Here is a 27,988-nt window from a genome sequence, read left to right on the forward strand (position 1 = left end):
GTTCCCGGTCCGTACATTATCGATACTGCATGATTGTGTGGCGGGAACCAGCCTACACCTGGCGAGAACAAAATTATTGTCGGGCCACAAGAACTTCAAAATTTGTTAAAGGGAATATACAACATTTGCAAACATCGAAAAATAAAACTACCAGATTTTTACAAAATACTTTACTAGGATGTTTGTAAATGACAGTATAAAGCATCCTGTAAAATTATGGCACCTGGTGTGAAGTCATTTTCAAGAAAATAGTATTTTTGTATACATTTCCAACCACCGTTGGAAAAACTATTTTTCAACTACTGATCCAACTACTAATCCAACTTTACCATTTTTCAGTACAAATTTTATTTGCTATTGGTTACATGTTCATGAACGGGTGCAGGCCATCTAGACTGGTTCCCCACCTTACAATTTTCCGGCATCTATAAATTGATCCATTTCACCTTTAGTGGAGTCAGGGAACCAGACTGCTTGAATATTTTAGTTTTTCTTGGTTTTTCCAGCATTTTCGAACACAAAACTTCAAACATGTCAGTGTAACAATATTTGATCTATTATACTAACCCCTCAAATAGTTAATTTCTGAAAATTACAGCAAAAGCAAATGATGTGCATTCCCTTTAACCAAGTAACAATTGGTCGATGTCCCATTCAAAAGTGAATAACTTTTGATTTGCTAGTTTTGGTCCTTCTTAGAAAAAGAATCTATAATTCTCGGGATGCAATGCACTCGTAAAAAAAATGAAAATACAAATTTAAGTAAACATTTCTTAGTATGGGAAATATTAATTTTGTGCAGCCATACGTCCCACTTGATGGCTGCACTAACTCAACTCAACTTACAAAAGGAACAGGTCATTGACATGGGCGTGGCGAGGGGGGGAAGGGGGGTGCTTGCCCCCTCCTGGCCTGGAAAAGCACCCCCCCCCCCAAAAAAAAAAGGGGAAAAAAAGAAAAAAAGAAAAAGAGGCGCGAGTCATATTGGTGTAAATTTAATGGGGTGGGAGGGGGGAGCAAAATGTCCCTGCCCCCCTCTAAAACTGATAAATTGAGAATATGTTGAGAAATACAGGATTTTTTTGGGGAAAATATGTTTAGCCCCCTCTAGAAAAAATCCTGGCGACGCCCATGGTCATTGAAAATGTACAACGGAAGTAAAACTCCAATCAAAATTGAAAACAGATGGTATGAGATAATGGGTTTAAAAGCGAAACTAAAACACAGTGTCACAAAGGAGGGAAAATGATCTCCAATATATTTGCCACAAATCCCCTATCGTAAGTCCGCCCAGCACGGGGACAGTACTGTTTGCGACTTTGGCGCAACGATTGCTCTCTCTTTTTACCACTTCCTCCTGAGCCGGTGACCTCGACCGTGACCCGAGACCTTTTGTACCTCTCATTGGTGGTTTGGTTGGAAGCGAGGAGGAAGAGGTGGTAAGAGAGGAAGACGGTAATGAGGATGCCCAGAAGGAGGAGGGAAGTCAGCAGGAAAACCGGCCCTGGTAGTTGAATAAACAGATGCTGGGAAGTCGGCATGGTCAAAAACAGAAACAAAAGAAACAAAACAGAAACAAACAAAAAATTGAGTAAAATAAAATTTAATTGAGACAAAAATTATATGACATGAATATTCGGATGAAGAATGGAAAGACACATACACACACATACAAAACAGAAACAAACAAACAAAATTGAGTAAAATAAAATTTGATTAAGTCAAAATGATGTATGACATGAAAAGTCGAATGAATGATGGAAAGACAGTAAATCAAGAGGAAATAAACACAAAAAGAATGCAAAACATGGAAGAAATTAATGGGAAAACAAATGATAGCTATAATTGCCACCGAACTGAAAGCAGCAGCACTGGAAAGACGGGGGTCCGCTCATAAGTCCGACGCCTCATAAGTCCGACAAAATCGCATCCCCTAACCAAATAGGTTTTGTTTAAATCTGTTGGGATATAGGTACATTTTTGTACAGTACCCCTTAACTGATGGTCTGTTACACTGGGGTTGGCATACCTCCAGAAACAAAGTCCAACAGTGTGCGTGTACAATTTCCCATGTGGGTGTTGGAATTTGCCAGAATGGGTATGGTTCCTAGTAAATTAGGCTGGGCAGTTAGGGTTAATGAACTTTTTGTTACACTCATACATGTGTATATTACGCTTTTCAATTCCTTATTTTATTCCTTCTTCAATTTGTTTTTAAATTTCTCCCTTTTTTTTTTTTTTAATTAATTTCTCTTTTAAGTTTTAAATTTCAAACATTTTTTGTTTCTCATTTACAGTTTAATATAGTTATTTTAAGCTTTTATCTTTTGATCCGGGAAGTGGTTCAAGATGGACGGTACAGTCTTCTCCACGACCCCTTACATTGTCAGAAATTTTTAATAATAATTATATTAAAAAATGTGTGGAGATGATATTTTGATTACAAGTAGATTGTCACAATTAAGGCTATTTTCTTGCCTCATGGTGTGAAAGAAAATCGTTTCATACAGGTAGCTATTTTTTCATATCCAAGGGTTTGAATTACACAGAGCTGAATGGAAACTAAGAGCAGTAACTGAGAATTCTTCATCAACACTTTCAAAGAAGTAAATTTGTTTTTGTATTTCAATTGTGCAGTGGTCATAGAAAACAAGTTATAGAAAAAAAAAGACATCTCAGCTGAATTCTGACACCAACGACCTAAACAAGTGGCTCCAACACAAAATGCGAGTCCTATCAGTTTCAGTATAAAGTTAGTGAAAAAAAATTGTCTATGATGAGCTACTGCAAACGAATGGTGACATATTACCACAGTGCTTGATGAAGCGTCAAGTGGTACGATCAATGTGGAGTCAAATCAATTTCACTGAAAGTTTTCTCTTTATGACGACATTCATTAAACCTCCTATGCAAACATACATTCTGTGCCAAGTAGTCCTTTCAATCAAAATCAAACCAGTGACTGTTTTCAACAGAATTCCCGGCCTACATAAAGCAGGATTGACTGGCTGGGACCGTTTAAGTAACTTGATACAGCTAGGCTTTGACTCCGGGTGAGTGATAAACAGCTGTGATCGCAACTTGCCTGCTTTGGCTTTTGACCCGGTTGGACTAGTCACAGTGCTTGCTTGGCATATCTGACTGCTGGCGACTAGCCTCTGTTAAAAGTATGGCAGGGGAAGTGGAAGTGATTTTTACTGTCTGTGACTGTATAGGTAGCGGGGGGGGGGGGGGGGGGGGTAATAAGAACATGTTCTACTCTTTCTAAAAGCACATCTGAAACCTCATATCAGGTGGCACTTTAACCAATGACATCCTTAAATTAATGAACTGGAGGGGTCATAGCTTGCCAAGTTAGATATCAAATATACAAAGCAGAGAGCACTGAAATGATCAGATTATGTGCTGAGAAGGAAATGGGTAACAAAAAAATGACGAAGGTCATAGAGCAAACAGTGGCACAAGCATTCTATAGAAAATAGACAGCAGCTAAAAGTGAAAGGGTCACCTCGCAAATGTAAAAGAAAAAGAAATAGGAAGGAAGAAGTACAAGGAGCTACAGAGTATCTGCCCAAGGCCTACGAGGGTACTAGCAGCTGAACAATGAACAATGTAACTGCATCGCACTCAGATACATGTAGGTCAGGAAGGAAGAAAATGAAATGCGAACACCGCAGTGCCAATAAGGATCTGCAGGCTCAATGTCAACCTAAAAAGGAAGCTGGCTATACATGTATGTTTAATTACAGCACATTGCAAAGCTACAACCAGTGATTAGCCCCAGACACTATGAAAACATGCAGGGGCGTGAGTGGCCACTGATAAAAATTGCTGAAAACAGCTGGGAAAAAATGTGAAAAAGCTGAATTTTGGAAATCTCCTATATTCTTTTGTAAACAGCAAGTGAAGGCAAAAGGCTGAACCTAAAAAAACCAAAACTGAAATCGGCTAAAAAGCTGAGATTTTACACCCCTGAACATGGCTTTCTAAATCTAACCATCTCTGTATTTACAAAAATAGACTTCCTTTTTGAAACAAAAGTTTATTAAACTGCTCTTACAGCAATGCCAACAAATTTTGTAACGTTGAAAGTGCCGACACATTATCAAATTGTGTGTGCGTGTGAAATGCGTTTAATTTGTAGCAACAAATTTGTATCACCCTCAAACTTTCACCAACTTGTGATGTCATGAATGGTTCAACGTGAATTGAACACTATTCATAAGATGGAATTTGGGTCAGGGTGATGTGCATGTACATCAATATTAGGTTTTGCTCTCCTCCAACGTTTAAGCACTGTATACTCAGTGTGTTACCTCCCGAGGGAAAGTTAGAAAAAAATCACTCGGGTTGGACTTGAACCCACGACCTCCTGCTTTTTAGTGCAGCATCTTACCACTCGACCACCGAGCTAACGGGAATCGGTTTGCTGGTTCGAATTTGATGTAGCAGTGGGTACCGCAATGAAACTATTCATAAACTATTCATTCATACTTCGTCAACACTTGTATGGCATGAACACAATTGCGGGGCGAGTATCGCAACTTTTAAATTACTCGGGAGGAGTTTTCTCTCCAGAACTCAAGTTGTAAAATTCACTACTTGGTCGGGACTTCATTGTCTTGACCAGTTAAATTCAAAGGTCAGTGATATATGCAAAAGAAATGTACAGTTAGTGATGGACACTTAAGTGTTAGACAAAGCAGTACTGTTACTAAGAAGTGGAGACTATAGTGTTAGTCCTGTGTGCACTCATGCAGAGAAACTATGGGTGCGTTCGAGCGTGGTATTTGTGCTAACACGAGTATACTCTTGAGCACATGAACGGCAGGAGTATGACTTCAGCGTAAGCGAGAGCGTACTCCCGCTTAGGCCTGGAGTATACTCTTGCACAGAGAGTAAATGCGCTAGCAACATTTCCTTGCACTCGGGAGTAGCAAGAGTAACACGCTCAAATGCACCCAATGAATTCTTCTCAATCTCATCAGAAGATGCTACAGGAAAAACCATCGGGACCCAATTTCATGGCGCTGCTAAGCACACGATTTTCTGCTGACAGAGCCTCTGTCAATTTTACAGAGACGGTAATTAAATAAGCACTGCAAAAGGCACGCTTACCACAGAGGAATAAATTTGCTTAACCAGTGGCGTCACAAAGAAATTTAAGCTCCATGCACGCGCACCCCACAGCACATCCGTGCCATGAAATTTGGCTTAAAGTAAGGGCATTTTTCTGCTGACTGTTATAAACAGTGCCATGAATAGGGCCCTGATCGAGTAAGTAATGGAGGTTTATGAATTCTTGGCTTCGTCTCCGTCTTCATCTTCAAGATTAAATGCCATGAACATTGAGACACTTTTAGTATTATGTCCATCTTCCATTACAGGGACACAAACTTCTCAATGGTGTATGTTCATTGGGTTTTGAAATATAGGATTCTTACAAATATTGGGCTGGAGGAGCATGAAGATGAATTTGAAGACAGAGCCAGGATTTTGTTATCTCCTAATTAATGAAGTTGACTCACCTGGAAAACTATGCGCGAGTCGACCTGATGAAATTGTCCATCCTTCCCCATGTAGCCTGCCTGCCAGACACCCGACGTGGCTGCAATTCCTTGCAAGACACGGCCGGTGACGTAGGACACGTAGAGCGTCACAAACGCGATGCTGGCAAGGAGGAGAAGGAAATAACGGACGTTGCGTCCACCGATGCAGTTGTTGACCCAGGAGCAGTGGTGGTCAAAGCGGTGGACGCAGTGGTTACAATAAGCTGGTGGGAAGCCAGGGAGGAAAAAGATGTAGAAATGGTGTTGTTAAAAGCCTGATTCGTATTCAATGCAAACATCAGTGCAAAGCGAATTCTAAGGGCAATAGTGAATGCCACAATGAAACTTTTACTTTGGTGTGGAGTATGATCCAGTGTTAAGAAGAGGTCATAAACTATTCAAGTGAACTGTGAGAAGCATTTCCTTTACCCCCGTTACTTGTGATCTGACTTGGAATTGACTTGTGATTGTCTTGGGGTTGACTTCATCGCAAACCTGGATTAGAATTTTTGACTTATGAAGTACAAGAGAACATCATCATGTAGTGGCATATTTAGGGAGCACCCCCTTGGAAGAGTTACATGTGAGCAAATGGTGTTTCACAGCTTACAATAACGAAGAATTCGACCATGGTGTCCGATGGTGTCTAATACAGTGGAACACCGCTATACCGAACATTTGGCTATACCGAACATCATCCGTGGCTTCCGGTTTTAATGTACAAAAGGTACCGAACATGGTTCAACCGATTAACAAAAAAATCTACAGGATGTATTAAATGCTATTTGGGTCACTTTTAATTCAAACTACCCTTGGTTACATCATGTTTGAATGTTGAAGAGCGATAGATGGATATTATTTCCCCAAGGAATAAAAGGAAAAACCACCCGTTGCTAAAGTTTCGTGACAAATCCTCGTGTAGCCGCGGGATGTGAGAAATGCCAGTTCACTATTGGTCAAAAGAGCGTACCGGCGATTCAAAATCGCTATACCGAACGATCGTTATTACGAACACTTTCTGTGGATCCCACGATGTTCGTTATAGCGGCGTTCCACTGTATAGTACAACATCACCTCCAAAAGTCAGATGGTGTCAATCCCCCCCCCCTGCCCCGCCCAATTTGATTTCACAACTGCCAACTGACCAGGGAAAAACTCCTGGCTACCTTTCTGCACAGACAGTCTGCACCAACACACATAATTTTAAGCCACCCACTTTTGTTTGTGCTGTAAATCAAGGATTTTCTATTGTTCCTCTTAATCAATCTTTTGTTCATACTTTTTTTGCACAAGCTGACCAACTGGTTTTGTACACCCTTTCTAATCGAGGACGTCCTTGATTTGACTCCCGTCCTCAAACACACAATGATGTTTCACATGTGTGTCCTCGATTTACAATATAAACAAACACATTACACTGTGTACCTCTCTCTTGTGATTGGTGACGAACAACCATACAGTGAAACGCCGCTATAACAAACATCGCGGGATCCATGGAAATTGTTCGTAATAGCGATCATTTGGTATAGCGATTTTAAGCTGCCGGTGCTCCGGTACTCACTTTTCAATGAATAGAGCCCTTCAGAACTTCACCATGCATGCCCTGTTAACATGTGCCGACTATTGAATTATGTAATTACACAGTTTTTGAGCTTACTACCGACAAGAATGGGTGGCTTTCTCCATCAATTCCTTGGGAAAATAATAGCCACTTGACACTCTTCTGCTGACATTTTTCTACAACGACGTGCGGTACACTTTGTACACAAAAATCGGGGGAGCACGATGTTTCGTATAGCCAAAGACTCGGTATAGCGTGCTCGGTATAGCGACGTTCCACTGTATACTGTTCATGCTCACAGCCAAATACCGAGTATACTTTAGAACCTGAATCTTACCACAGTGCTTTGATCGTGCGGGTTTGACGAACCTGCAAGTCTGGCAAAGCGTTCCCTCCTGGTAGAGCACACCGTCATACTTAAACACGCTGGCATACTTAGTGTGGTTCTTCTTCGTTATAACCCCCGGGTCGCTCCGACAGCAGGTGACAAAGATGGCCAGGTTGACTGCCATGCTGACGTACGGAGCGATGATGTAGATTGAGGGGAGATCAAGTGCCTGGGCACTGGGGTGGACTTGGGTGGCAAATACCCACAGGACCCCCGAGAATATAGCTATGTACAAAGCCTGGATGTAGTGGTTTCTATTGAGAGAGGAAAATATAAAGATGAAAGAAATTATCTTCACTATTAACATAATACTTTGTGATAAATACTTTGCGACTGGCCCATAGTTCAATTTGGGTCTATTTTAACATAATCCCTACCCTAGCAACCCTCAACCACGAAAAAAATGACAAAAGATTTATCTGAAATATTCACAAAGTTTTAGGCCAAATTTACAGTTGAATTTGAGAACATAATTTATCTTCAAGTAAACTTGAATCCTCAATCCTGATTGGTTGATCCATGGCAACAAGCCGTGCTACATATAACCATGTAGCACGGCCACAGTCCATACCGCACTCCGCGTATCGCGCCATTATTTGCGCTTGCCATTCCGTACAACACGCACGTGTAACACGCACATGTAACAGGATAACCAACAAAAAGTTTGTGTACTGTGTGCAATGTTCAAATTCTTAGTGCGTCAATTAAATTTAATGATACAATGTATAATAAAGTTATTATCCCACTCACGCTCGTTGAACACAGAAGATGTAGTGCGATCTGCGTTCCACACACCACTCGGCCTTTGGCCTCGAGGCATGTGGGACACAGACGCACTATATTCCGTGTTCGCTGGATAACTAATAATGCATATTTCAAGCTGCACTAACAATTTCTGCAAAGGTTGATTTAGTGATTGTTTTTGAAGTTTTACCTTTTGTAAAAGAGATATGTGATGATCTCACTGGCAAAATTCTGCAAACGCTCTGGGAAGCAGACATAAAATAGGAATGCTATGATCTGTAAAAAAAGACACAAAAGTAAAAAGTATTGTACAGTACCGGTATGATATAAAACAGTTTGTCAAATGCAATATTTCCACTTCAACTTTTCAAATGAGACCAATGTTCAGGAGTCAGGTTGGCGTTGCGGTACTTTCCTCGCCTTCCACCACTGTGACCCGGGTTCAAATCCCGCCTGGGCCAATATGTGGATTGGGTTTTCAGTCCCTACCTGATTCCATGGGTTTTCCCCAGAATACTCTTCTGGGGTTTTCCTCCCACCTCTAAAAATGTAATTTCTTCTCATTGTTTTTTCTCTACAAGGTTTCTTCAGGCTTGCGAGCTTACAGTGCCTAGGACACTCTTGAGGATTGAGGATTCCTTGGTTTCATTACCAGAAATATAATAATAAAAATAACAAATGGAGAGAAAAATGTCAAGTTGTATTTTTCATTAAAATTTGCACTCTTAATCAATCGACGGCCACCCACTTCTTCGGAGAATTGCCCAGCGTCCTTCCCTTCCCCCCATCCCAGTAAATTGCACCCTGGAACATGATCCAACATAGTCTTGGGTCCAAGACCTTCCTGTTGTTTATTCCTCGAGCACATCACTCTCACAGACGATCGCTGATAGAGGGCGCCATCTCGAGACGAACCGCTATCCTGTGATAGCGGTTCGTGGATGATAGCGGTTCGTCTCGAGATAGCGCCCTCTATCAGCGATCGTTTCGGTTCGTCTCGAGAAAGCGCCCTCTATCAGCGATCGTTTGTGAGAGTGATGTGCTCGAGGAATAAACAACAGGAAGGTCTTGGACCCAAGACTATATCCAACAATGTCAAGAGGGAAAACTAGATACCCTCAGCTTGAAGGCAAAAAAGACCAACACTGCATCTTGAAAAACTTCTGCAAGTTTTACAAGTGAAAGTCTTTGTTAGATTGGGCCTACTTGTTGTAGGTGTATAGCACACTATGTCCAGAAAGGTCAGCAAAATAAATTTTAAACAAATAAATATTAGTCTATCTGTTATAATTATTATTTGTTGCGCAACTCAGCAAAAAGAACAGTTTTACACAACGCCTGAATTAATCTCCATCATCTAATTGGTGGGTCGTTATAATCATATGTCATTGAATTATCGGTCCCAATGCACGGCTCCAAGGTCAAATAGAAGTTCCATTGCACGGTCATACTTTTTGGTGGCTCCGACCAATCAGATGACAAGGATTTATTCGGGTGTTGTATAAAACAACATTCGAGCTGTGGAAAGAATAATTTCATGGGCTGAAAAATTGAATGTTCCATTCCACTTGGATTCGCCTCATGGAATATATGGAACATTGCATCTGTAATCTCCAGACTAGGACCTGGAGTGCTCAAAATGATGCAAAAGAAGATCAGGCCAACTTTACTCACTCTTCAGCCAGCAAATTTCTTCCAAACTGCTACTGGGTAAGAGAAAAGTTCCTCAGTATTTCACTAACCAAGGTTGAAGACTCAATTCAATTTTTTAAGGAGACCTTTCTTCAATATTTGGCAGTGGCTTGCACATGAGAGGGAAGTCAAATTATTTCAAAATGAGGCTAGACTAGACTAGACTTCTACATGTCCATCCATGGTCCAACTGTTTGACAAGACTGACTTCTTCATTCATTGTCATTAGCCTGGTGCCTGACCAAGGAGTAATGTGTAGAAATAATAACCTAGTACCCTTCATCCAAGATATTTCTTTTGGCACAGTCAGCTGACAGTTGATAGATGCAGTACTAAAGAGTTGTTTGACATGGTTGTTTCATGTGCCAGTCTAATACCTTAAGTTTCGGGACTCTCATACACAGTATTGATCGAGAGTCCCAAATTTTCGGACTACTGTAATCTCATGAAGTTTAAACATTGCACACACAAACATTCAATATTTGTATAATATTAATTGTGGCAATTAGGCTAATAGGAGTAAGTTCATCGGTCCTCATGTCATTCTTAAAAATATTACCTGCACCACAATAGATTTACCTGTACAACTCCACTGCGTATCTTCCCGACAATACCATGACGGTGAAATTCACTGTCCCCACACAGAATGATGTAGCTTGCCAACAAGAAGAACACCATGTACGCAGCTACCAATGTCAGGAAATCTGCCATTTGGTCCAAAACGCCCGATAACCGTCAATGATACTCCATTATCTGTATAAGCATTTAGATCAACAAAAATTGTCAAATTATAACAAGGAGAGGGGAAACTGATTTAGATGCATGGACAAATATTCAGGGGGTGCATACATATACCTATGTTCCCCAATACCGATGTTCCCCGAAATCCTTACCTTAACCCTAACCCTAAGGATTTCTGGGAACATCAGTATTGGGGCACATAAGAATTGGGGAACATCAGGTAGACCCCATTTTCAGGACTCTGCATGGTGTTGATTTCACTCAGGAATGTTGTACTACCAGAGCTGCTCTCAATGATCAGTAGGCTGTTTCACAGAAACCACCATCTTTGGTCATCATACGCCACAACTATGCAATATGGTCCCAACTGAGTTGGGGGAGACCTATCCTGGTTCCAGGTCCAGCATCCACTGCGTATTTCAAATGATCCAATTATATTGGGGGCTGGGATTAGTCTGGGAGACCATCGCAAGTTAAATTGAACGTATTCGTGCGCCGATGGATCCTGACGCTCACGCGCGAAGACTATATGGCTCCCCTAGCTTTGTGCACATTCTGGATAAATAGGTTGCACGGATTAGTACAGTACGCACACACGGTGTCCCGTCCAAGAGGCTCTCAAAAGTGGTAAAAATGTGACCTCTTTTGTTGGCGCACAGAGCCCATATAGCCTAGTTGGGACAGTCCCAACAATTGGTTGGGGAATTCCTAACTATAGTTGGGACAACCCTTTAGCTGGTTTCCTCCAAACTACAGTTGGGAAGACCATAGTTGGGGCACAGAATGGTAATCTCAGGGGGCATTTCATTAAAAATACATCCCATCATGCTCAGGATACAATATGGCATGATATGGGACATACATGTATTTCAAAAATAATTGCCCCGAGAATTGCCAAGTGATACCAAAGATGAGCAGTATCTACATGTATGAAACGATCCATGGTCACTATGGGATTTCAGTTGGTGTACACAATCAGAATTAAGATTTATGAAACACTTAGTCTAGACTGACGAATCCTTTATGTACATGTACACGTTGAAGAAAAGATCTCATTTGAGATTTGATGTTCTTGATGCAAACATTGACACCAGCTCTAATGTTCATTATAGGCCTGGTTGAACTTCCAAAGTATTACAGTTGGGGTTGATCCCAAGCCTCTAGATCAAGACTCAGCCAGTCTACTGTATGGACTTTGGACTGCATGTATAAAGCCCAAAAGGCTGGAGCCAACGTTAGGGTTTCTCAATCTTGAGCTGCCGTTGTTTAGGTCAGGTGTCAACTAGCTTGGGAAACCCAAAACCCTAATGCTACTCGAATTGGCAAGTCTAGTTTAAGAAGCATCAATAGAGCTTGGGTTTCAGTTTCCCATGTTAGTGTTTCCAAGCCTCAGTCTATGGCTAATCGCTGGACTAAACTGGGTCTTCGCCATACCTACTGTGTTCCCATGCTCAGCAATAACTTGGATTTTTGGCAGAATAAACATGGAAGCTTTTCTCATGCATGCCATGTTGGAAATCAACAAATAATATGAATGTGCAGGTGGTGCTTCTAATTGTACTAAGAAGATATGCCATTTCGTGCTCCTGTTCTCAAGATTTCGTTTCAGCCTCTGCCTGTACTGTTTGTCTCGATCTTTCATCGATGTTGGTGTCCTTGATGTTTTGGGTGTGTTTTCCAGGTTGGTGGTTAAGTTTCGTTCTTACCAGTCAATTCATACAGTGTGATATCATTAGCTGGATGTGGCATTGAAGGGTATCCAGTGATCATCTGCTGGATGATGATGTTTCTGTTCTCCTGGCATGGTATGGTATGGTGGACTCGTCTTGCGGGTCCCATGTGTGGTGAAGATCTCCTTCAGTTTCTCTATTGTTGGTTTGATGCCATCCAATGGGTAGGCTAAACTTCTGGGTATCTCATGCATTTGTCTACAGCCACTAGATTGTTCTGGATACCGTCCTCTGAAGTACATCCCATGGTATGGGTGTAATTTTTTGATTGGCTGTTGCTTGTGCTCTTTTGCAGTAACCCGGCATTCGTAACACTGCCCTATATGATCTGCTCCATCATACTATTCATCATCAGGAACTATACACATGTAGTATTTCTCCCGAAGCATCAACTTGGTCTTCATCATCCTGAGGAGTTATGTACTGCCTTGATGATGACTCTGCAATGCAGGTAGTTGGGTGTGCCGGTGTGCCCAAGTTGGAATATCAGGTCTTCTGCTTCGTACAGCTCATGTACATGTACGCTGTAGAAGGGTGTGATGTCTGGGTCCTTCTGTGGTTTTGCCCGTCTTCACAGATTCTCTGGTGTAGTTTCTGGAGCTGTGTTTGTGTTGAGTTGCCTCTTTGATATGGTTGATGACACCTGGTCTGCTTCTAGGACTTTCTTGATCATCTACTCTGTGCTATCTGTTCCAATCTCCGGCTGGCAGGGGGGTGTCTGGACCGGAAGTCTTGGAGGTCTGCTAGCGGGTCTGGTACATGTAGCTGTCTTGCAGCCGCTCTCTGCAAGACAGCTTGTCGTGTACGTCGTTCGCTTGTTGAGGCACTTTGGGATGTCCCCAAAGAGTTTGCAGATTGCCCCATCATAAAGATCTTTGGGATGACTTTGCACCGAAGATTAATCTTCTTGAATACAGGTTGCCACGTGGTGTGCTAAGGTTAATTGCTACTGCTCTTGATTCTGGGTCAATTTAGGAGCTGGTGATCGCCCTCTTTCATGTCAAGCTTAGAAAAGATTGTAGAGACTTTTGCAGAGTTGAACTTGTACTTGAAATCTTCAACCACCAGCCATTGAATGACCCTATTCGTCTCCATGAATTTACTTGGAACTCGCAGATTGACATTGGCCCAAAATATCATGGGTGGTTTTGGCTCATTTCTGCACAATGACTGGAGAGCACCATGTCACTGGCTAATTGCCTCAAGATACTTGCTTGAAGATGGTTTGTCTAACCATTCTCTTAATGGTTTCTGGGGTAGTTTGCTGCTGGTCTCGGCTTTGGGCTACAGGTGCTGCTTGTGGCTTCATGCAAAAGTTAATTGGCAAAGATCTTGACATCTCGAATCAGGCTGAATGGTGATCAATGCCCTCGAAGACCTTAATTTTCTGTATCTGCTTGCTGGACTGCAGACTGTCGTGACATTGTAGGCATTTTCTGGAATTCAAAGGTGGTTTCGTTCTGCAAGGAAGCCATCTGGATGAATCGCATCATCCCCAGCTCGATGAGGGTGTTCTAACTGCTGATAAGTTGAGGCGAGTTGATTATGCCTTTGTTAACAAATTTTTCTCACTGTTCCAAACTTGTTGTTTCTGGAACTCCCCTTTTATGGGTAAATCTATAGGTCACTCTACAAGGTGTGTATATGCGGCTGGACTGCAGTGTTTTGGGATATTGTTCGATCTGTGCTGCAGTGCCTTTGTGTTGACTTCATCATGATGTTCACCTCTGCTAAAACTGTCTGGCTAGCTCAATTTGCACATCTGTCGGTGTCAATAACAGCCAACTGTCAGTACTGTCATTATGGATGAAATTCTCTGCACTTGCTTGACGTGTTGATCACTGCCTGGTCAAAGTTGAGATCACGTCGTCAGACGATTGTCATTTTCCTACATGGCATGCTAACTCTAGATGCAGTTTCGGCCATGCTTGGGTTTGGCATGAATCTGACAGGCCGGGGCTCTGCTAATTGGTTTTCGACACCCGGCACAGTACACCAACCATGATTGGAGTCGACTTTAAAAATTGTGACTTTGCTGCGCAAAGGTCTATTCCATGGCCAAGGTACAGAGTTAAGTCCATCCACAGTGACAGTGACTGCATGGTCAGTCATGGCTAGGATTTCCCAAATAGCCCATCAGGTTGATGGACGACCTTCATTGTATTATACGACTGTGAATAGTCCACCTCGGCTAGGTGATGCCAAGGAAGGGATCGTTCCTGCTATTTTTGGTCATGTGATAAATTGCGTCCATGTACATGTACCACCAGTGTAGCTTGAGTAATTCCAGCTGACGGCATGCATGTTCATCAGCAATTCCATGTAAATAACTGTAAAGTGATGTCATCAGCATGCAGCTGGGGTTTGGTTCGTGCACAAGTAACCCATCAACGGCCAGAAATTAAGGAGGGTTGGGGCTGACCAAGACTGGTTTCTGATCCATCCACTGCGTATTTCGAATGTATTCAAAGTTATGGGGGGGGGGCGGGTTAGTCTCGGAGATGCATCGGAAGTTTGATTTGAATTTCAAATCAAACTTCCGATGCATCTCCGAGACTAACCCGGCCCCAATGAATGTATTCGCGCGCCGATGACGCCTGACGCTCACGTGAAAATGCGGTGGCTTATAACTTTTGCACATTCAGGAAGTCGTGCGTAGTACTTCACACGCAAACCAGTATATGCGCGCACGCTGTGTGTCCCCGGCCTCAGCTCCACGGAGCTCTCAAAAGAGGTAAAACGCGCGCCCTCTTTAGTTTGCTGGCGCACGGAGCGGCAGGCCTATAGCCTCCCGCCCGGGCCGGGAGCAGGGCTACACCACAATTTCATAAATTTGCAAAGCTTTCATGACATTACTCATTAGGCCCATTTCAAAAAATAATATTCTCAATTTCAAATGGCACCCACCAAAAAAATGTAGTCACATAATAATGAAATGCACGTTTCCTTATTGAGCAGGTTTAACGCCACGCACGCTGTGCTTCTGAATCACGTGCAGATCCCAGCACACCCATGGATGAAAAATGAAAATGGCGCGCACGACGCACGAAAATTGCGCGTCAGAAAGTATGTATGTGCGCCCTCTTTCGACTGACTGAAATACACCCACGCACACGGACACTGACGGACGGTACCCGGTATACGGAAGTAAACACTAACAGGCCCCACTACCGCGAAATCGAAACTGGGAGGTAAGTTAAGTTTCAGTCCGGAAGCCTATCGTAATTAAGTTTATACAACTACACAGAGAGCAAGGAATAAGTACCATATTACAAATCTCAGCCAAACAAATACTCCAATTTTCCAAAACAAAATAAGTAGTACGGCCTACCCACAGAGCTATATTAAATTACTAGAGCGCCAACTCGTCATTCTGCGCGCGGAGACGCTTTGAAGCCGTCCTGGGCGCAGACATTTTGAATTCATCATGCGTGTTTGTACTTTTTTTGTAGAAGTATAGAACATAATGAAATTAGATGGTTTGAATTTTGAAAGTGTACTATAAATGCAACGCGGAAGTAGAACATACGCAAACAATTTAAGTGCGTCATTGACGGTTCAAAAAAACGTGACGGCAAAAAGCATCTGCAGCGAATACACGCATGCGTTGCGCTGTTTGCGTTGAGCAAAATGAAACGCTCATTTGCTGATCGTGCGTTTCGGTTTTGGGCGTATAATTGGCTTCAGTAATGCACCGGTATGGAATACAAACGCAGATATGCAAATAGCCGTACAAAAGCCGTACAAAATGTCTAGGTCGCCATAGCCTCAGGTTTGTGCACAAACATGGATGCGCCCAGCAACGGGCATTACTTTGTACAAGAAGTTTAATAGCGCTCTAGTAATTTAATATAGATCTATGGGCCTACCATGGTAGAAAAAAAATACTGGGAAAGGTTTCCATACAGTGGCCATCATCATCACTTGTCACTCAGACTGTGCACAGGCTACTGGGAGTAGGCCCCCTACTACCTGTCTGAAAATTTCTAAGTGTTAATTTTCTTAATAAATACTTCAATATTTTCCCTGCTAATTTTGACTTTTTTGGCATGTTAGGACTTAGGACATAGCTCTACTACTAAGTGGAGCGTTGAACTTCGGTACCCTCCGTACTAACGTTAGCACTGTACGGAGGGTACCGTAGTTCGACAACGCTCCACTCAGTTTAGCCAGAAAATTCGAAGAGCGCCACGTTAGGGGCCACACCACGTTAAAGTACATCAAATATCTGCCTAGATCTCCCTACCCCCACCCCTTCCTCCCTCCCCCCCCCTCCCACCATTTTGATAGTGAAATGATTTTCCTACACATAAACATTTCACAGAGAATGTTCAGGCACTGTTTCCACACCATCACACTCGCAGGTTGCTACACGCATTGTTCTGTGACAACTGATTTATACCAACAAGAAAATGCTGGCCACGGGCATGGCATCTCGTTACAAGGCAGCCATGGTGCTGAGTGGGGTGGGTGATGCCATTGGCTACCGGAACGGCAGGTGGGAATTCTGTTACAACGGCGAAGACATACACAAGGATCTCAAAAAGTTTGGTGGACTTGCTAAACTGAAAATCTCTTGTGAGTATAAAACGGTTACGTGTCGATAAGTCCAAAGTACCATTGGTCCGAAGTCCCATTGGTCCGAAGTCCCATTGGTCCCAATGAGACTTCAGGCCAATGGGACTTCGGACCAATGGGACTTCGGACAAATGGGACTTCAGACCAATGGTACCGGTACTTTGGACCAGTGGGACGTCGAACCAATGGGACGCTTATACCATTGGAACGTATAGAGCAATGAGCTGTCGGACCAATGGGACTTCGGACCAATGGGATGTCGAGCCAATGGTATTTCTGACCAATGGGACTTCGGACCAATGGGATTTTAAGCCAATGGGACTTCGGACCAATGGTACTTTGGACTATAGAGACGTCCCCATATAAAACTGCCCCCAGGTTGGTCTAGCGATGACACTGGATCAGTGACTGACTTTTGTGCCTGATAAGCTACAACTGTCGGGCAGAGCTGTAACAAGCCACTGATTTTTGTGACTCGAGTCGACATGGTCGAGTCGAGTCATTTTAAGGAAATGACTCGAGGTGAGTCAAGTCAATTTAAAGAAATGACTTGAGTCGACTAGAATCATTAGGTCAAGAAGGTCGAGTCGAGTCATATGTTTAACTTGAGTCAGTTCGAGTCTTGAATAATTGAACATTAAAAAGGAGGGCATACATTTAGCCTGCATTCGAATCCAAGAGCTTTATTAGAAATTGCCCAAAGCCAATCATAAGACAACAAATTGGAAAATGTGTTTAAATGTATATAGCCATTATTTGTAATTTGTGCATTTTGTTCGTTTGAAGCAACAAACGTGCTTAAAATCTAAAGAAGGGTGCTGAACAACTAACTTGATGCAGTTTCAGCTCAGCTTCAGCTGTAAATTTCGAGAAAGACAGCATTCTATGATCTTGATTTCAAATCAAAAGTTGCTGAATCATGTTTTGAATTGGGCCTGAATTCAGCGTCCGAGACACGTTCACACTGAGCTGATTGCAGCTACATGTACGTGATGTCGCGCACTGGTCCGACAAATTATAGCAACCGCGTGTGTGCGTGCCAACGCTTGCGCGAATAAAAAAAAAGAACTACACGTACCAACGGAAATAGACGCACTGAGTGATTTTTTCCAACTTTCATTCAGGAGGCAACACACTGAGTATACAGTGTTTAAATGTTGGTGAAGGGCAAAACCTAATTTGATTTATTGTAGCTAAATGTACCCCCAAAAAAGAAATTTACCCATAGTCACTCAACTATCCTAATCTGCCCTGGTTTGACTCAACAGTGGATAAACACAATGTAATACAATGTGTTACCTGTGCTAATGGTTCTATCGGTCTTATTTCTCTCTCTGCTTTCCTTCACAGTACCAGGATGGCCAGTCAGTGATGATACGGTCTTGCACATTGCCACAGCCGAAGGTGAATATATTACTCGTTCACCCCCCTCATACGCCAGCCTTTAAAAGTGGAGTTGTCCATTTGTCATTTGTGATGTGATCAAGCTAAATGAGTCGTTTGTCGACCGTGGTCAAAAACATTTTTATTACAGATTTGAAAAGAGCACAATCTCAGCATTACTCATGTGAAAACCGCATGCTGGTACCATCTTTAGTTCAAAAATTATGGAAGTCGGAACACCGAGAGATGTGATGAAGTGATGTGATGAAGTGGCCCTATTTTGGCCTGTATCTCCAAATGAAACTTCCCGACAAACGACTCATGTAGCTTGATCGCATCACATTTGTGCATTTGTTTCGTTTGAAGGAACCAAAGTCCCCAAAATCTAAAGACGGGAGCTTAACAACTAACCTTAACAGGATTGGATTGGATTTCAACACCCAGCCACCCCCTTTTGGAAAATCCGGGATCTGCCATTGAGAGGGGAATGCATGTTACTTTTACCGTCTTGATTTCTGCAGCTCTTGCTACAAATAAACCCATCGGAGAGGAGTTGTTTATGGAGCTTGCTACGTGCTACATCAGGGGAAGCGATGATATGGGTGGCAGAGCTCCAGGTACACATTTTAAAATTGTCTTGTTATAAGTAAAACGTGCCAGATATGTTTTAAATTAATGAATCATTCTGTGTATTATTATTATTAATCATTTCTGGTAATGAAACCAAGGATTCCTCAAAAGCGCCCTAGGCACTGTAGCTCGCAAGCCTGAAGAAACCTGTGGAGAGAAGACAATGAGAAGAAGTTACAGTTTTAGAGGTGGGAGGAAAAGCCCAGAAGAATATTCTGGGGAAAACTCACGGAATCAGGCAGGGACTGAAAACCCAATCCACATATTGGCCCAGGCGGGATTCAAACCCGGGTCACAGCGGTGGAAAGGCGAGCAAAGTACCGCTACGCCAACCTGACTCCCCGTATGTGCTTGTTTAGGGCATGCTACAAGATTAAACTAAAAATTTTGTATCGGCTTAACCCTAACTCCCTAGCATCATTTAGGAACCATACCCATCCTAGGCCTGGCAAATTCCTACACCATGGGAAACTGCACACACATATTTCTGACTTTGATTCTGGAGGTGTGTCAGCCCAATGTAAAAGACTGTCAGTTTAGGGGTACTGTACTCATCCTGACTGATTCCTACAAAACATGCTGTTGGAGTTTGATGGGTTGAGTTCTGTTAGGGTTAAGTGTTTTTGGAGGGGACCTACATGTATAATTCTCTTCGGTATACTGTACCCAGCAATTTGAAATCATGCTACATGTAAGTAAAATTGGAAGTCTGATTAGCTCTCCTATGCAAACATACATTCTGTGCCAAGTTGTACGTACTTTCAGTCAAAATCAAGCGACTATTTTCAACAGTTAAAAATTCCCAGCCTACATAAAGCAGGATTGACTGGCTGTGAACGTTTATGTAACTTGAAACAGCTTTTCTTTGTCTGTGAGTGATTGATAAGCTAGCTTTGCTCACAACTTGCGTGCTTTGTCTGTTGACTGTTTTTGATTTGTCACAGTGCTTGCTTGACATATGATCTGCCGTGATAACGCTGGTGACTAGCCTGTGTTAAAGGGAAGTGGGTGGAAATCTTGATTGTCTGTGACTGTTTAAAGGGACACTAGATCCTGGAACAGCCCAATTGGGCTACAAAACGCGCTTTGAACGAGATGATGATAATCGGAAATAACATTTAAAAGTAGGATATGAACATCCACAAAACTATCCCTTAAAAACTGGGCGTTTTTGTTTTTTAATTCCTGTATTATGCATGCGAGAACGAATTTCGGGGTCCACTTTTGCGACCCCAGAAATTCGAGCTGTTAGGATGCTAGTTGTGATTTCATTCGTACGCGTAAAGTGTTCGCCTTTTGCGGACGTTGAAGGAACCACTTTTTTTTACATTGGGGATTGGTCAATGCGCGCTGTTCCCGAGACACACAACGTGTATAGCGTACACTGAGAACGACACGAAAAACGTATTCGTACTCTGTCATGTCCGATGTAAACAAGCAGGGATTTTTCGTCTTTTCTCGGGAACGGTTAGACATTAGGTTGGTTTCCTTTCAACCAGATTTTTGAAATAGGCTAAGTAAACAATCCAAAACATAATATTTTCGGTGATTTCAGGACCTAGTGCCCCTTTAATAGTAGGAGGGTAAATTCTGAATTCATAGTACAAAATAACGTTTTTGATTTACTCTCCATATATGTGATTTTATCGTTAGGTCCTACAACACAATTTGCAATACATCGCTTCAAAACACAGCAGACAGCGGGCTATGTGAGTCCATTCAACAACAAGTAAGACTCCATTTAAATATCAAAGTTCCGTTGTTGTTAATCACCTCAGTGATGTAGTTGAGTACATTTCCATGAATACGTGTGCGAGAACTTTGTCATGAGTGTGACGAAACATTCCCATAGACTTGTGGTATATTTATGTTTTGGACAACAAGCAGTCGATCTAGCCTATTTGCAACACTACAATTCTGTCACTGATATGAATAGGAGTTTTGACATTAGTGAGACATTGAAATGTCCACCATTATTAAGACCACCAGTATTGACCTATCACCGTTTGCGAGTTAGCTATGCGTCACAAACAACCCTTTGGAATTTTTGTACACTAAGTTTTGTTTGTCTCAGATTTTGTGCTCTCCGCGTCCATTTGTATGTCATATAATTAGACAATATTTTACAAGCTGCGTTGACGTGATTCTAACGTGATTCTACTGTGAGAGGTAGATAGGTGCTGAAGGCGCTTCATCATTGTTACCCTGCTCATTGGGCCAATGAAACATTCCAAATACCATCTCAGCTGCCTGGAGAGTATACAGCTTGATGCTGGCATTTCGGCACAAAGCAGCTACAATCAATCACAATAACCATCTCCCTCACATTTCACCCATTTACTGGGGAGACAAAGTGCCTCGCCCAAGGGCACACACCCCACTATACCTTTCAATGAGTATGAGTACAAGCATCAGTAAGATCTAGAGTACATCTAGATTTGTTCTTGTACAGTACTAGTACATTTTGATGAGTACAAGTATGGGTAAATTGAGTATGAGTTTTTAGTAAGAAAAAATTGTAATTTGTCCTGATCTGCTTGCATGTATTCAGAGGCGGAGGCTGTGGTGCTGCAATGCGATCCATGTGTATTGGCCTGCGGTTTCCCCGGCCCGAGCAGCTGGGCGACCTGGTGGCTGTTGCTGTGGAAAGCGGCCGCATGACTCACAACCATCCTACAGGGCACCTGGGAAGCTTGGCCGGTGCCCTGTTCACCTCGTACGCCGTGCAGGGGAAACCAGGTGAGTTATCGCGATGGACACACACTTCGGGCTTTCTGCTTTGATGTTTCCAGTCTCAACTTCATACATAGAAAGGAACCATTTGGCAAATGTCAGGATCAATTTTCCAAAACTAGACCCCCTTTCCAGCTTTGGTATCATCTCTAGCTCCACAATAAATCTGCAGTAGTTAAGATTTATTTATTTAATTCTTATATATCATTTATTTCTGGTAGTGAAACCAAGGATTCCTCAAAAGTGCCCTAGGCACTGTAGCTCGCAAGCCTGAAAAAACCTGTAGAGAGAAGACAATGGAAATAAATTACAGTTTTAGAGGTCAAAGGAAAACCCCAGAAGAGTATTCTGGGGAAAACCCATGGAATCAGGCAGGGACTGGAAACCCAATCCACATGTTGGCTCAGGCGGGATTTGTACCTGGGTCACAGCGGTGGAAGGCGAGGAAAAAAACGCTACGCCGACCTGATGACTCCCCTCAAACCAAATGCATGAAACTGAAGACTGAAGCTGATAGTATAAGCCAAGATGTGGGAATCCTTCAGATTTGCAAAAACTTGAGTTAGCAGTGGCTTGATGCTGCGTTGTGCTTTTTATTCAAGTATTGTTTACACTTGAAAATGTTAGTGTTATAAAAATGAACTTAAGGTAAATTCTAAAAACAAAGGTTGTGTACATACCTTGTATAAAGCATAACAATCCTTAGTTATGAAAAACAGGCAATCCACACAAGCCATATTTCTGGTTAAACCCTGAAATAAGCATACTGCTAGCCCAGAACTTTTCTGGTTAAGTTGTTAGGCGGATGAGCCATAAAGCATAAGGAATTTTGGGCGAGGACCATTTGTTAGTCGACTGGTGGTTGATATGTGACGTAACTGACACCTGCGCACTATTAAATAGCAACATGTGAACGCCTCTAGTCAAATGCTTGTCAAACTGTAATCGCAAAACTGCTTAACTGGTTCTCGCTCCTGGTTGTGCTTTGTGATTCCTGCGGCTGTTGGGAACCAGCAATGGACCTGGCCCCATGGTCCAGTTCCAAATAGTGGACTAGAGTGGTCCAGCCATTCATTCGCACGAAGTTAGTCAAACTATGATTAACTGTAGTTTGCGCCCGAATTTGCTTGACACTGTTGAGTCAAGATTGACCAGCGAGTGTTTTTTAAATGAATGTTTTTTCTTCCAACAGTGCGGGAGTGGGGAGCAGGCTTGATGGATACACTCCCGAAAGCAATGGAGTATATTAAGTCAGTGGGCAGAGACGTGGAGGAAAACAAGTTGAAATGGTAAGACTCCAACTCATTGTAATAGAGCCAGTTAAGCCACAGTCCAACATGTACAGTTTGGAGATACGAATATCCACGGTTTACCGAGAGTCAATCGATCACGATGAACCCGTCAAGATTCGTGGAGATATCGACTTTTCTAGAATGCACTAAGGTTTCAGGACGGATAGCCACAACTGTCCTACGGTTTCTCTACGAGTACACCACGGTTTGTCAAGAATATGGGCATATTGGTGAAGAATATCGACGGTATTACTAAGAATACGGACGTTAACGCCACGGTTGTCTGTGGTTGGTGATGGATGGCCAAGGTTCTCCTACAAATACTCAAGAGTAGAACCTTAGCAGGACCCTTGCACATCTGGGCATATCCGTAGGACATTCGTAGCGAATTTGTAGAGATTTCTACCACGAATGAGCTATGAATCTCCAAGAAATGTACGAATGGCCACGAATAACACTACAAATCAGTACGGATGTCCCGTGTTTGCACTACGGATTAATTTTCATGGCGGAGGTTATGAACAGTTTCAAACTTCCGTAGCCCCTCCACGAATACCCGAGGATATGATGGATAACCACGGATGTACTAAGGATGAATACGGTACTGCCATGGTTTATCACAAATTTCAAATCGTGTTTACACTCCCTTTCTCACTGGGTGGGATGAACCGGCCTGAGGCCATGTGTCCATTTTCGATGTGCGTATTGCGCTGTGCGTGTGTACCAGTTGCGTATGTGTGAAGCGTACTCGAAAAATCCATGTGTGGATTCTGCACACTTCATGGATATAACTCAAATAGAGAGCACACAGCAGTTTTTGGACTAGAAACTTTAAGTCTCCATCAAATTTGGATTAGCTTAGGTGTACCGTATGCGTACCGGTATCGTTTGTGTCATCCATTTCAATGTCTACCTGAAGCATATAAATTTTCAATGGAAAACGTAGTATGGATAACACAATGTGCAATACGGATACATGGATCTATAGGCGCGGTGTTTTCCGAACAACTTGTTTTTACGCATCGTGCACTGCGCACTATGCTTAACGCATGACAGACACATGGATTATATGAATTTTCTGTTGGTTTTTTTAAGCTCTGGCAGGAAATTCTACGTGTCTCTTGGTGGCCGGTCTGTCCCCGGAAAATTGACCAAAAACGAGACCCCTAAGTTTTCCATAAAATATAACTACCAAATTTTTATTTTCAAAAAAACAAAAACAAAATAAATTAAATACTTTAAACAAAAATGGTTTGTAACAATTTGTAAAGTTGTTTATAAAAAGTTTGTAAATGGAGGCAAAATATATGCAGTAATATTATAGTCACGTGTATACTGCGCTATATAGCACGCTATATCTTATGGGAAACTTAGGTGGTTTATTTTGGTCAATTTTTCGGGGCAGACTAGCGCAACGTAATTTTCACGTGGGACAGCGGCCCAGGCTTGTCCGCACCATCTCCGGCCAACATTACGCAAGACTTTCATGCAAGATGGCCGTAGCTTATTGTGCATCGCACTTGTTTTTTTTAATCATACATATTTGCAGGAATTACTTTGAAGCACAGTGGAAGAACTACCTGAAGCTGCGTGGTCTGACTGACGGAAAGAGTGACCCCAAGTTCCCCGAGGAATACGGCATCGAAGAGAGAGATGAATTCTACAAGTCAGTCAGCTTTGCTGGCTGGGGAGGAGCTAGCGGCCACGACGCACCCATGATTGCGTAAGTGAGCCTCTTTTTTCCTGAGAGTCATCATACCCTTCCTTCACAGAGTGAAAAGTAATGACTATTACTAACCCCCAAGTTCAAATTTGTAAGTTTTCAGCTTAGCTGATTCTGTGTAGATATTGCCTTTAAACACGATGCCTGGCCACATGGCACATATGAGTTTGATTCTGACTAGTTCCTCCATGTTTCTTTTTTGTACGTCTGCGACTATTTGAAAAAAGGTTTTGTTTTAGGCACAAAAATCCCATTTGTAAGCAGACTGGCACCCGGTCTATACGTGATCGATGTTGATTCTAGGGTGGGAACCAGCCTTCCCCAGAGAGCACAGTATTGTTTTCCAGCAGCCAATAATTTGAAATTGTAAAAGAAATATAAAACAAGGTTTTGTTTTAGGCACACAAATCCTATTTGTGAGCAGACTGACTCCCAGTCCATACCTGATCGATGTTGATTGTGGGGTGGGAACCAGCCTACCCCGAGAGAACAGTATTATTGTCTGGCAGCCTATAATTTGAAATTGTAAAAGAAATATAATTCAATATCTTGAATCGGTCAATTGTTTTCGGTCAGTGTCTCATTCAAAAGTGAAAAAAACTTTTGTATTGATAGAAAGAAAACAATTTAGAAATTTGATCTTTTTTTGGGATGAAACTCGAAAATAGCACGGAAAACACGGAAAACAGTTACGCATCAATCCAATTTCCATCTCCACTAGAACCACATTCTCAGCCGATGTGGGAAGAGAGTGGCTGCAAATGAAATCTATTTTGTTGCATGGATTTCTAGATACGATGCTGTACTTGGAGCAGGAGATTCATGGGAGGAGCTGTGCCTCCGTGGGGTGCTACACGGCGGGGATAATGACTCCACAGGTGCCATCGCATGCTGCTGGTGGGGCGCTATGTATGGTATGGAGGGGGTCCCTGAAAACCACTACAAGGTGAGAGCGGGTACAGTTTATAGGCTATTTAACACCATTGGCACTTGTATTACATGCACATTGTACTACAGGGCCGCAAGTTTCGATTACGGTTTTTATTAATTCGGGCGATTCACAATGCAGTGCGCCATCAAGTGTTTGCCATGGAGAGTCCATTTTTCAGGTTTACGGTCAACAAAACACGGTCCATTTGAATGAGTGTCAGAAGACAACTTGAGCTAATATGTTATAGATTGGAGCATAGCGTCCTGCCGCCTTACAAAAAACGCCATATTGATAAAAAGAAAACAAAAGGGCAAACAGATCCTCGAATCATACGCTTACGAAACTACTGACCGGAAAAAACTAACAATTTCAAATGTCCCGTGCTGCGAATTTGTCGACCATCTCCCACAATGCACTGGGGAAAATGAACTCTCCGTGGCAAACTCTTGGTGGCGCACTGTATTGTGAATTGCCCGAATTGAATGGCCAATTTTTTTTTCGGAAAATGAGGGTTTTGAGAAAAAGAGCGACGATTTCAAAACGATATCGCCTATATCTCAATTTTTTTTAACTGAAGCGATTCCGATATATTTTTGTAGACAAACATCATATTCCTGGCAATATATTATCGACATAGATTTTTGGTTTTAAGGCGTTTTTGGCCATTCTCTTACACCTTCTGAAAGGAAGCCTTTATTTTCACAAAGTGGTTTTCGATTAATTGAATAGACAAAATGTAACCGAATAATCAACACTTTGAACAATTAATCGAGTATTAAAGGTATAGTCCATCATTTGTAATGTGTGAATTTTGTTTGTTTGAAGCAACAAAAGTGCTCCAGATCTAAAGAAGTGTGCTGAACAACTAACCTGATGAAGTTTCAGCTCAGCTTTAGCTGTATATTTCGAGAAAAACAATATTCTACGATCTCGATTTTAAATCAAAAGTTGCCGAATCATGTTTTGAATTGGGCCTGAATTCAGCGTCCGAGACACGTTCTTACTAAGCCAATTGCAACTACGCGATGTCGCGCACTGATCCGACGAATAATAGCAACCACGCGCGCGTGTGTGTCGTGCCAATGCTTGCGCGCTTCGCCGAATAACAAAAAGAACCACTAATTTGAATTTCCTACGGTGCTTCTTAAGAAGCACCGTTGGAAAGGCCTTCTTTTGTTGATTTCTTCAAAATGACAGCTTGCCAGAAAGAATAATTTCACAGGGAGTTTAGTCCCCTTGCTATCCTTCAAACAAGTATGTTTTTCAACAATAATTACGCCAGTTACTTTTTTGATAGCTGCAAATGATGGACTCTGGCTTTAAACTGAATAATACTTGCAGCCCTGCTATTGTACTATGCTGTTATTAGTCCCTGATTAATCCATAGAAACTACAGAATACTCGGGTAGTTTTTGGTGGTATAAGGAGTAACAGGTAGGTTGCTTTGTGGGCAGTGTAGGGACAGATCTGGGTTAATTTGTTAGCAGAGGCTGATTTTGGACACAAAACTCCTCACAGTTCAAAAGCTCACCGCTCACAGTTCAAAATTTGACTGAGCACAACTGTTTTTAGAAATATCAAATCATTCAAATAAATCTTATTCTGGAACTTATGTTTTGCAACTTATGTCTTGCGTCTGAAACCGGCAGACTTCGTCAGGCAACTATAATGACCCGTACGTTTCTTAATAAGATGCATTTGATATTTCATCTCATGCTACTGGATGACTGAGAACATACATCCTTACAAGTGTTTTTTTGGTTGGGGGGGACAAACTTTGCAAATAGTCAGATAAAAAGGCAGTTTCTGCAAAAATTCATCCTTGGAGTGGGTACATTTTTTAATGGCATTTATTTTTTATATTTTTTGATTTGTTTTCTCACTTTCTTGAACTTAAATTTCTCATTGAATGTTTTGTTTTGCTGCCAAGGAATTGGAGTACCGTTCCAGACTAGAAGAGCTTGGGGAGAAACTCTACAACCTCAGCCACCCACAGTGACCAAAATGATCCCTACTTAAATAGTTTGAGGGGTATTTTATATACATGTATGCATACAATTGTATTTTTCAGTTTTACAGGCCTTTAAATTCATATTAGTGTTAAGTTGCTTGTAAAGCCAAATTTTGACAATTTTCTTATTTTCATTTGAATACAGTCTGAAATTTTGGGCTGAGACCATGTGTATTGGTAGTCTACTTAATGCGCCTATCAAATGCCCCCCCCCCCCCCTTCCCCCGGCGCTACCCCAGGTCTGGTGTCGGGATTTAGTCACGTTTTTCATGCCCCAGGGTGGGGATTTTGGTCACTCAAAT

General features: G+C 42.1%; 2 protein-coding genes across 5 annotated transcripts; one reads left to right on the forward strand and one right to left on the reverse strand.

The window, feature by feature from the left end:
• Positions 1–1,078: 1,078 nt before the first annotated feature.
• LOC119721299 (palmitoyltransferase ZDHHC4-like) lies at positions 1,079–15,459 on the reverse strand. Of its 3 annotated transcripts, none has more exons than XM_038191308.1 (6): positions 15,357–15,427; positions 10,514–10,687; positions 8,433–8,518; positions 7,448–7,752; positions 5,529–5,773; positions 1,079–1,526 (listed from the first exon to the last, which is right to left on the reverse strand). In XM_038191308.1, exons 2-6 carry the CDS (start codon positions 10,643–10,645, stop codon positions 1,230–1,232), a joined length of 1,065 nt encoding a protein of 354 aa, XP_038047236.1. In that variant the 5' UTR covers positions 10,646–10,687; positions 15,357–15,427; the 3' UTR covers positions 1,079–1,229. The 3 variants fall into 3 exon arrangements, with proteins under 3 accessions (XP_038047236.1, XP_038047237.1, XP_038047235.1); XM_038191309.1 differs by lacking the exon at positions 15,357–15,427 and adding an exon at positions 15,014–15,096; XM_038191307.1 differs by having other exon boundaries at positions 1,080–1,526; positions 15,313–15,459.
• Positions 15,460–15,519: 60 nt separating this feature from the next.
• LOC119721298 (protein ADP-ribosylarginine hydrolase-like) lies at positions 15,520–27,964 on the forward strand. Of its 2 annotated transcripts, none has more exons than XM_038191306.1 (10): positions 15,520–15,596; positions 16,770–16,983; positions 18,334–18,387; positions 18,888–18,983; positions 20,650–20,725; positions 21,548–21,735; positions 22,922–23,018; positions 24,571–24,744; positions 25,537–25,690; positions 27,606–27,964. In XM_038191306.1, exons 2-10 carry the CDS (start codon positions 16,818–16,820, stop codon positions 27,672–27,674), a joined length of 1,074 nt encoding a protein of 357 aa, XP_038047234.1. In that variant the 5' UTR covers positions 15,520–15,596; positions 16,770–16,817; the 3' UTR covers positions 27,675–27,964. The 2 variants fall into 2 exon arrangements, with proteins under 2 accessions (XP_038047234.1, XP_038047233.1); XM_038191305.1 differs by having other exon boundaries at positions 15,554–15,593; positions 16,768–16,983.
• The last annotated feature ends 24 nt before the right edge of the window (positions 27,965–27,988 follow it).

Source organism: Patiria miniata, unplaced genomic scaffold (genome assembly GCF_015706575.1).
Source record: "Patiria miniata isolate m_02_andy unplaced genomic scaffold, ASM1570657v1 HiC_scaffold_13, whole genome shotgun sequence".
Lineage (NCBI taxonomy): Eukaryota > Metazoa > Echinodermata > Asteroidea > Valvatida > Asterinidae > Patiria > Patiria miniata.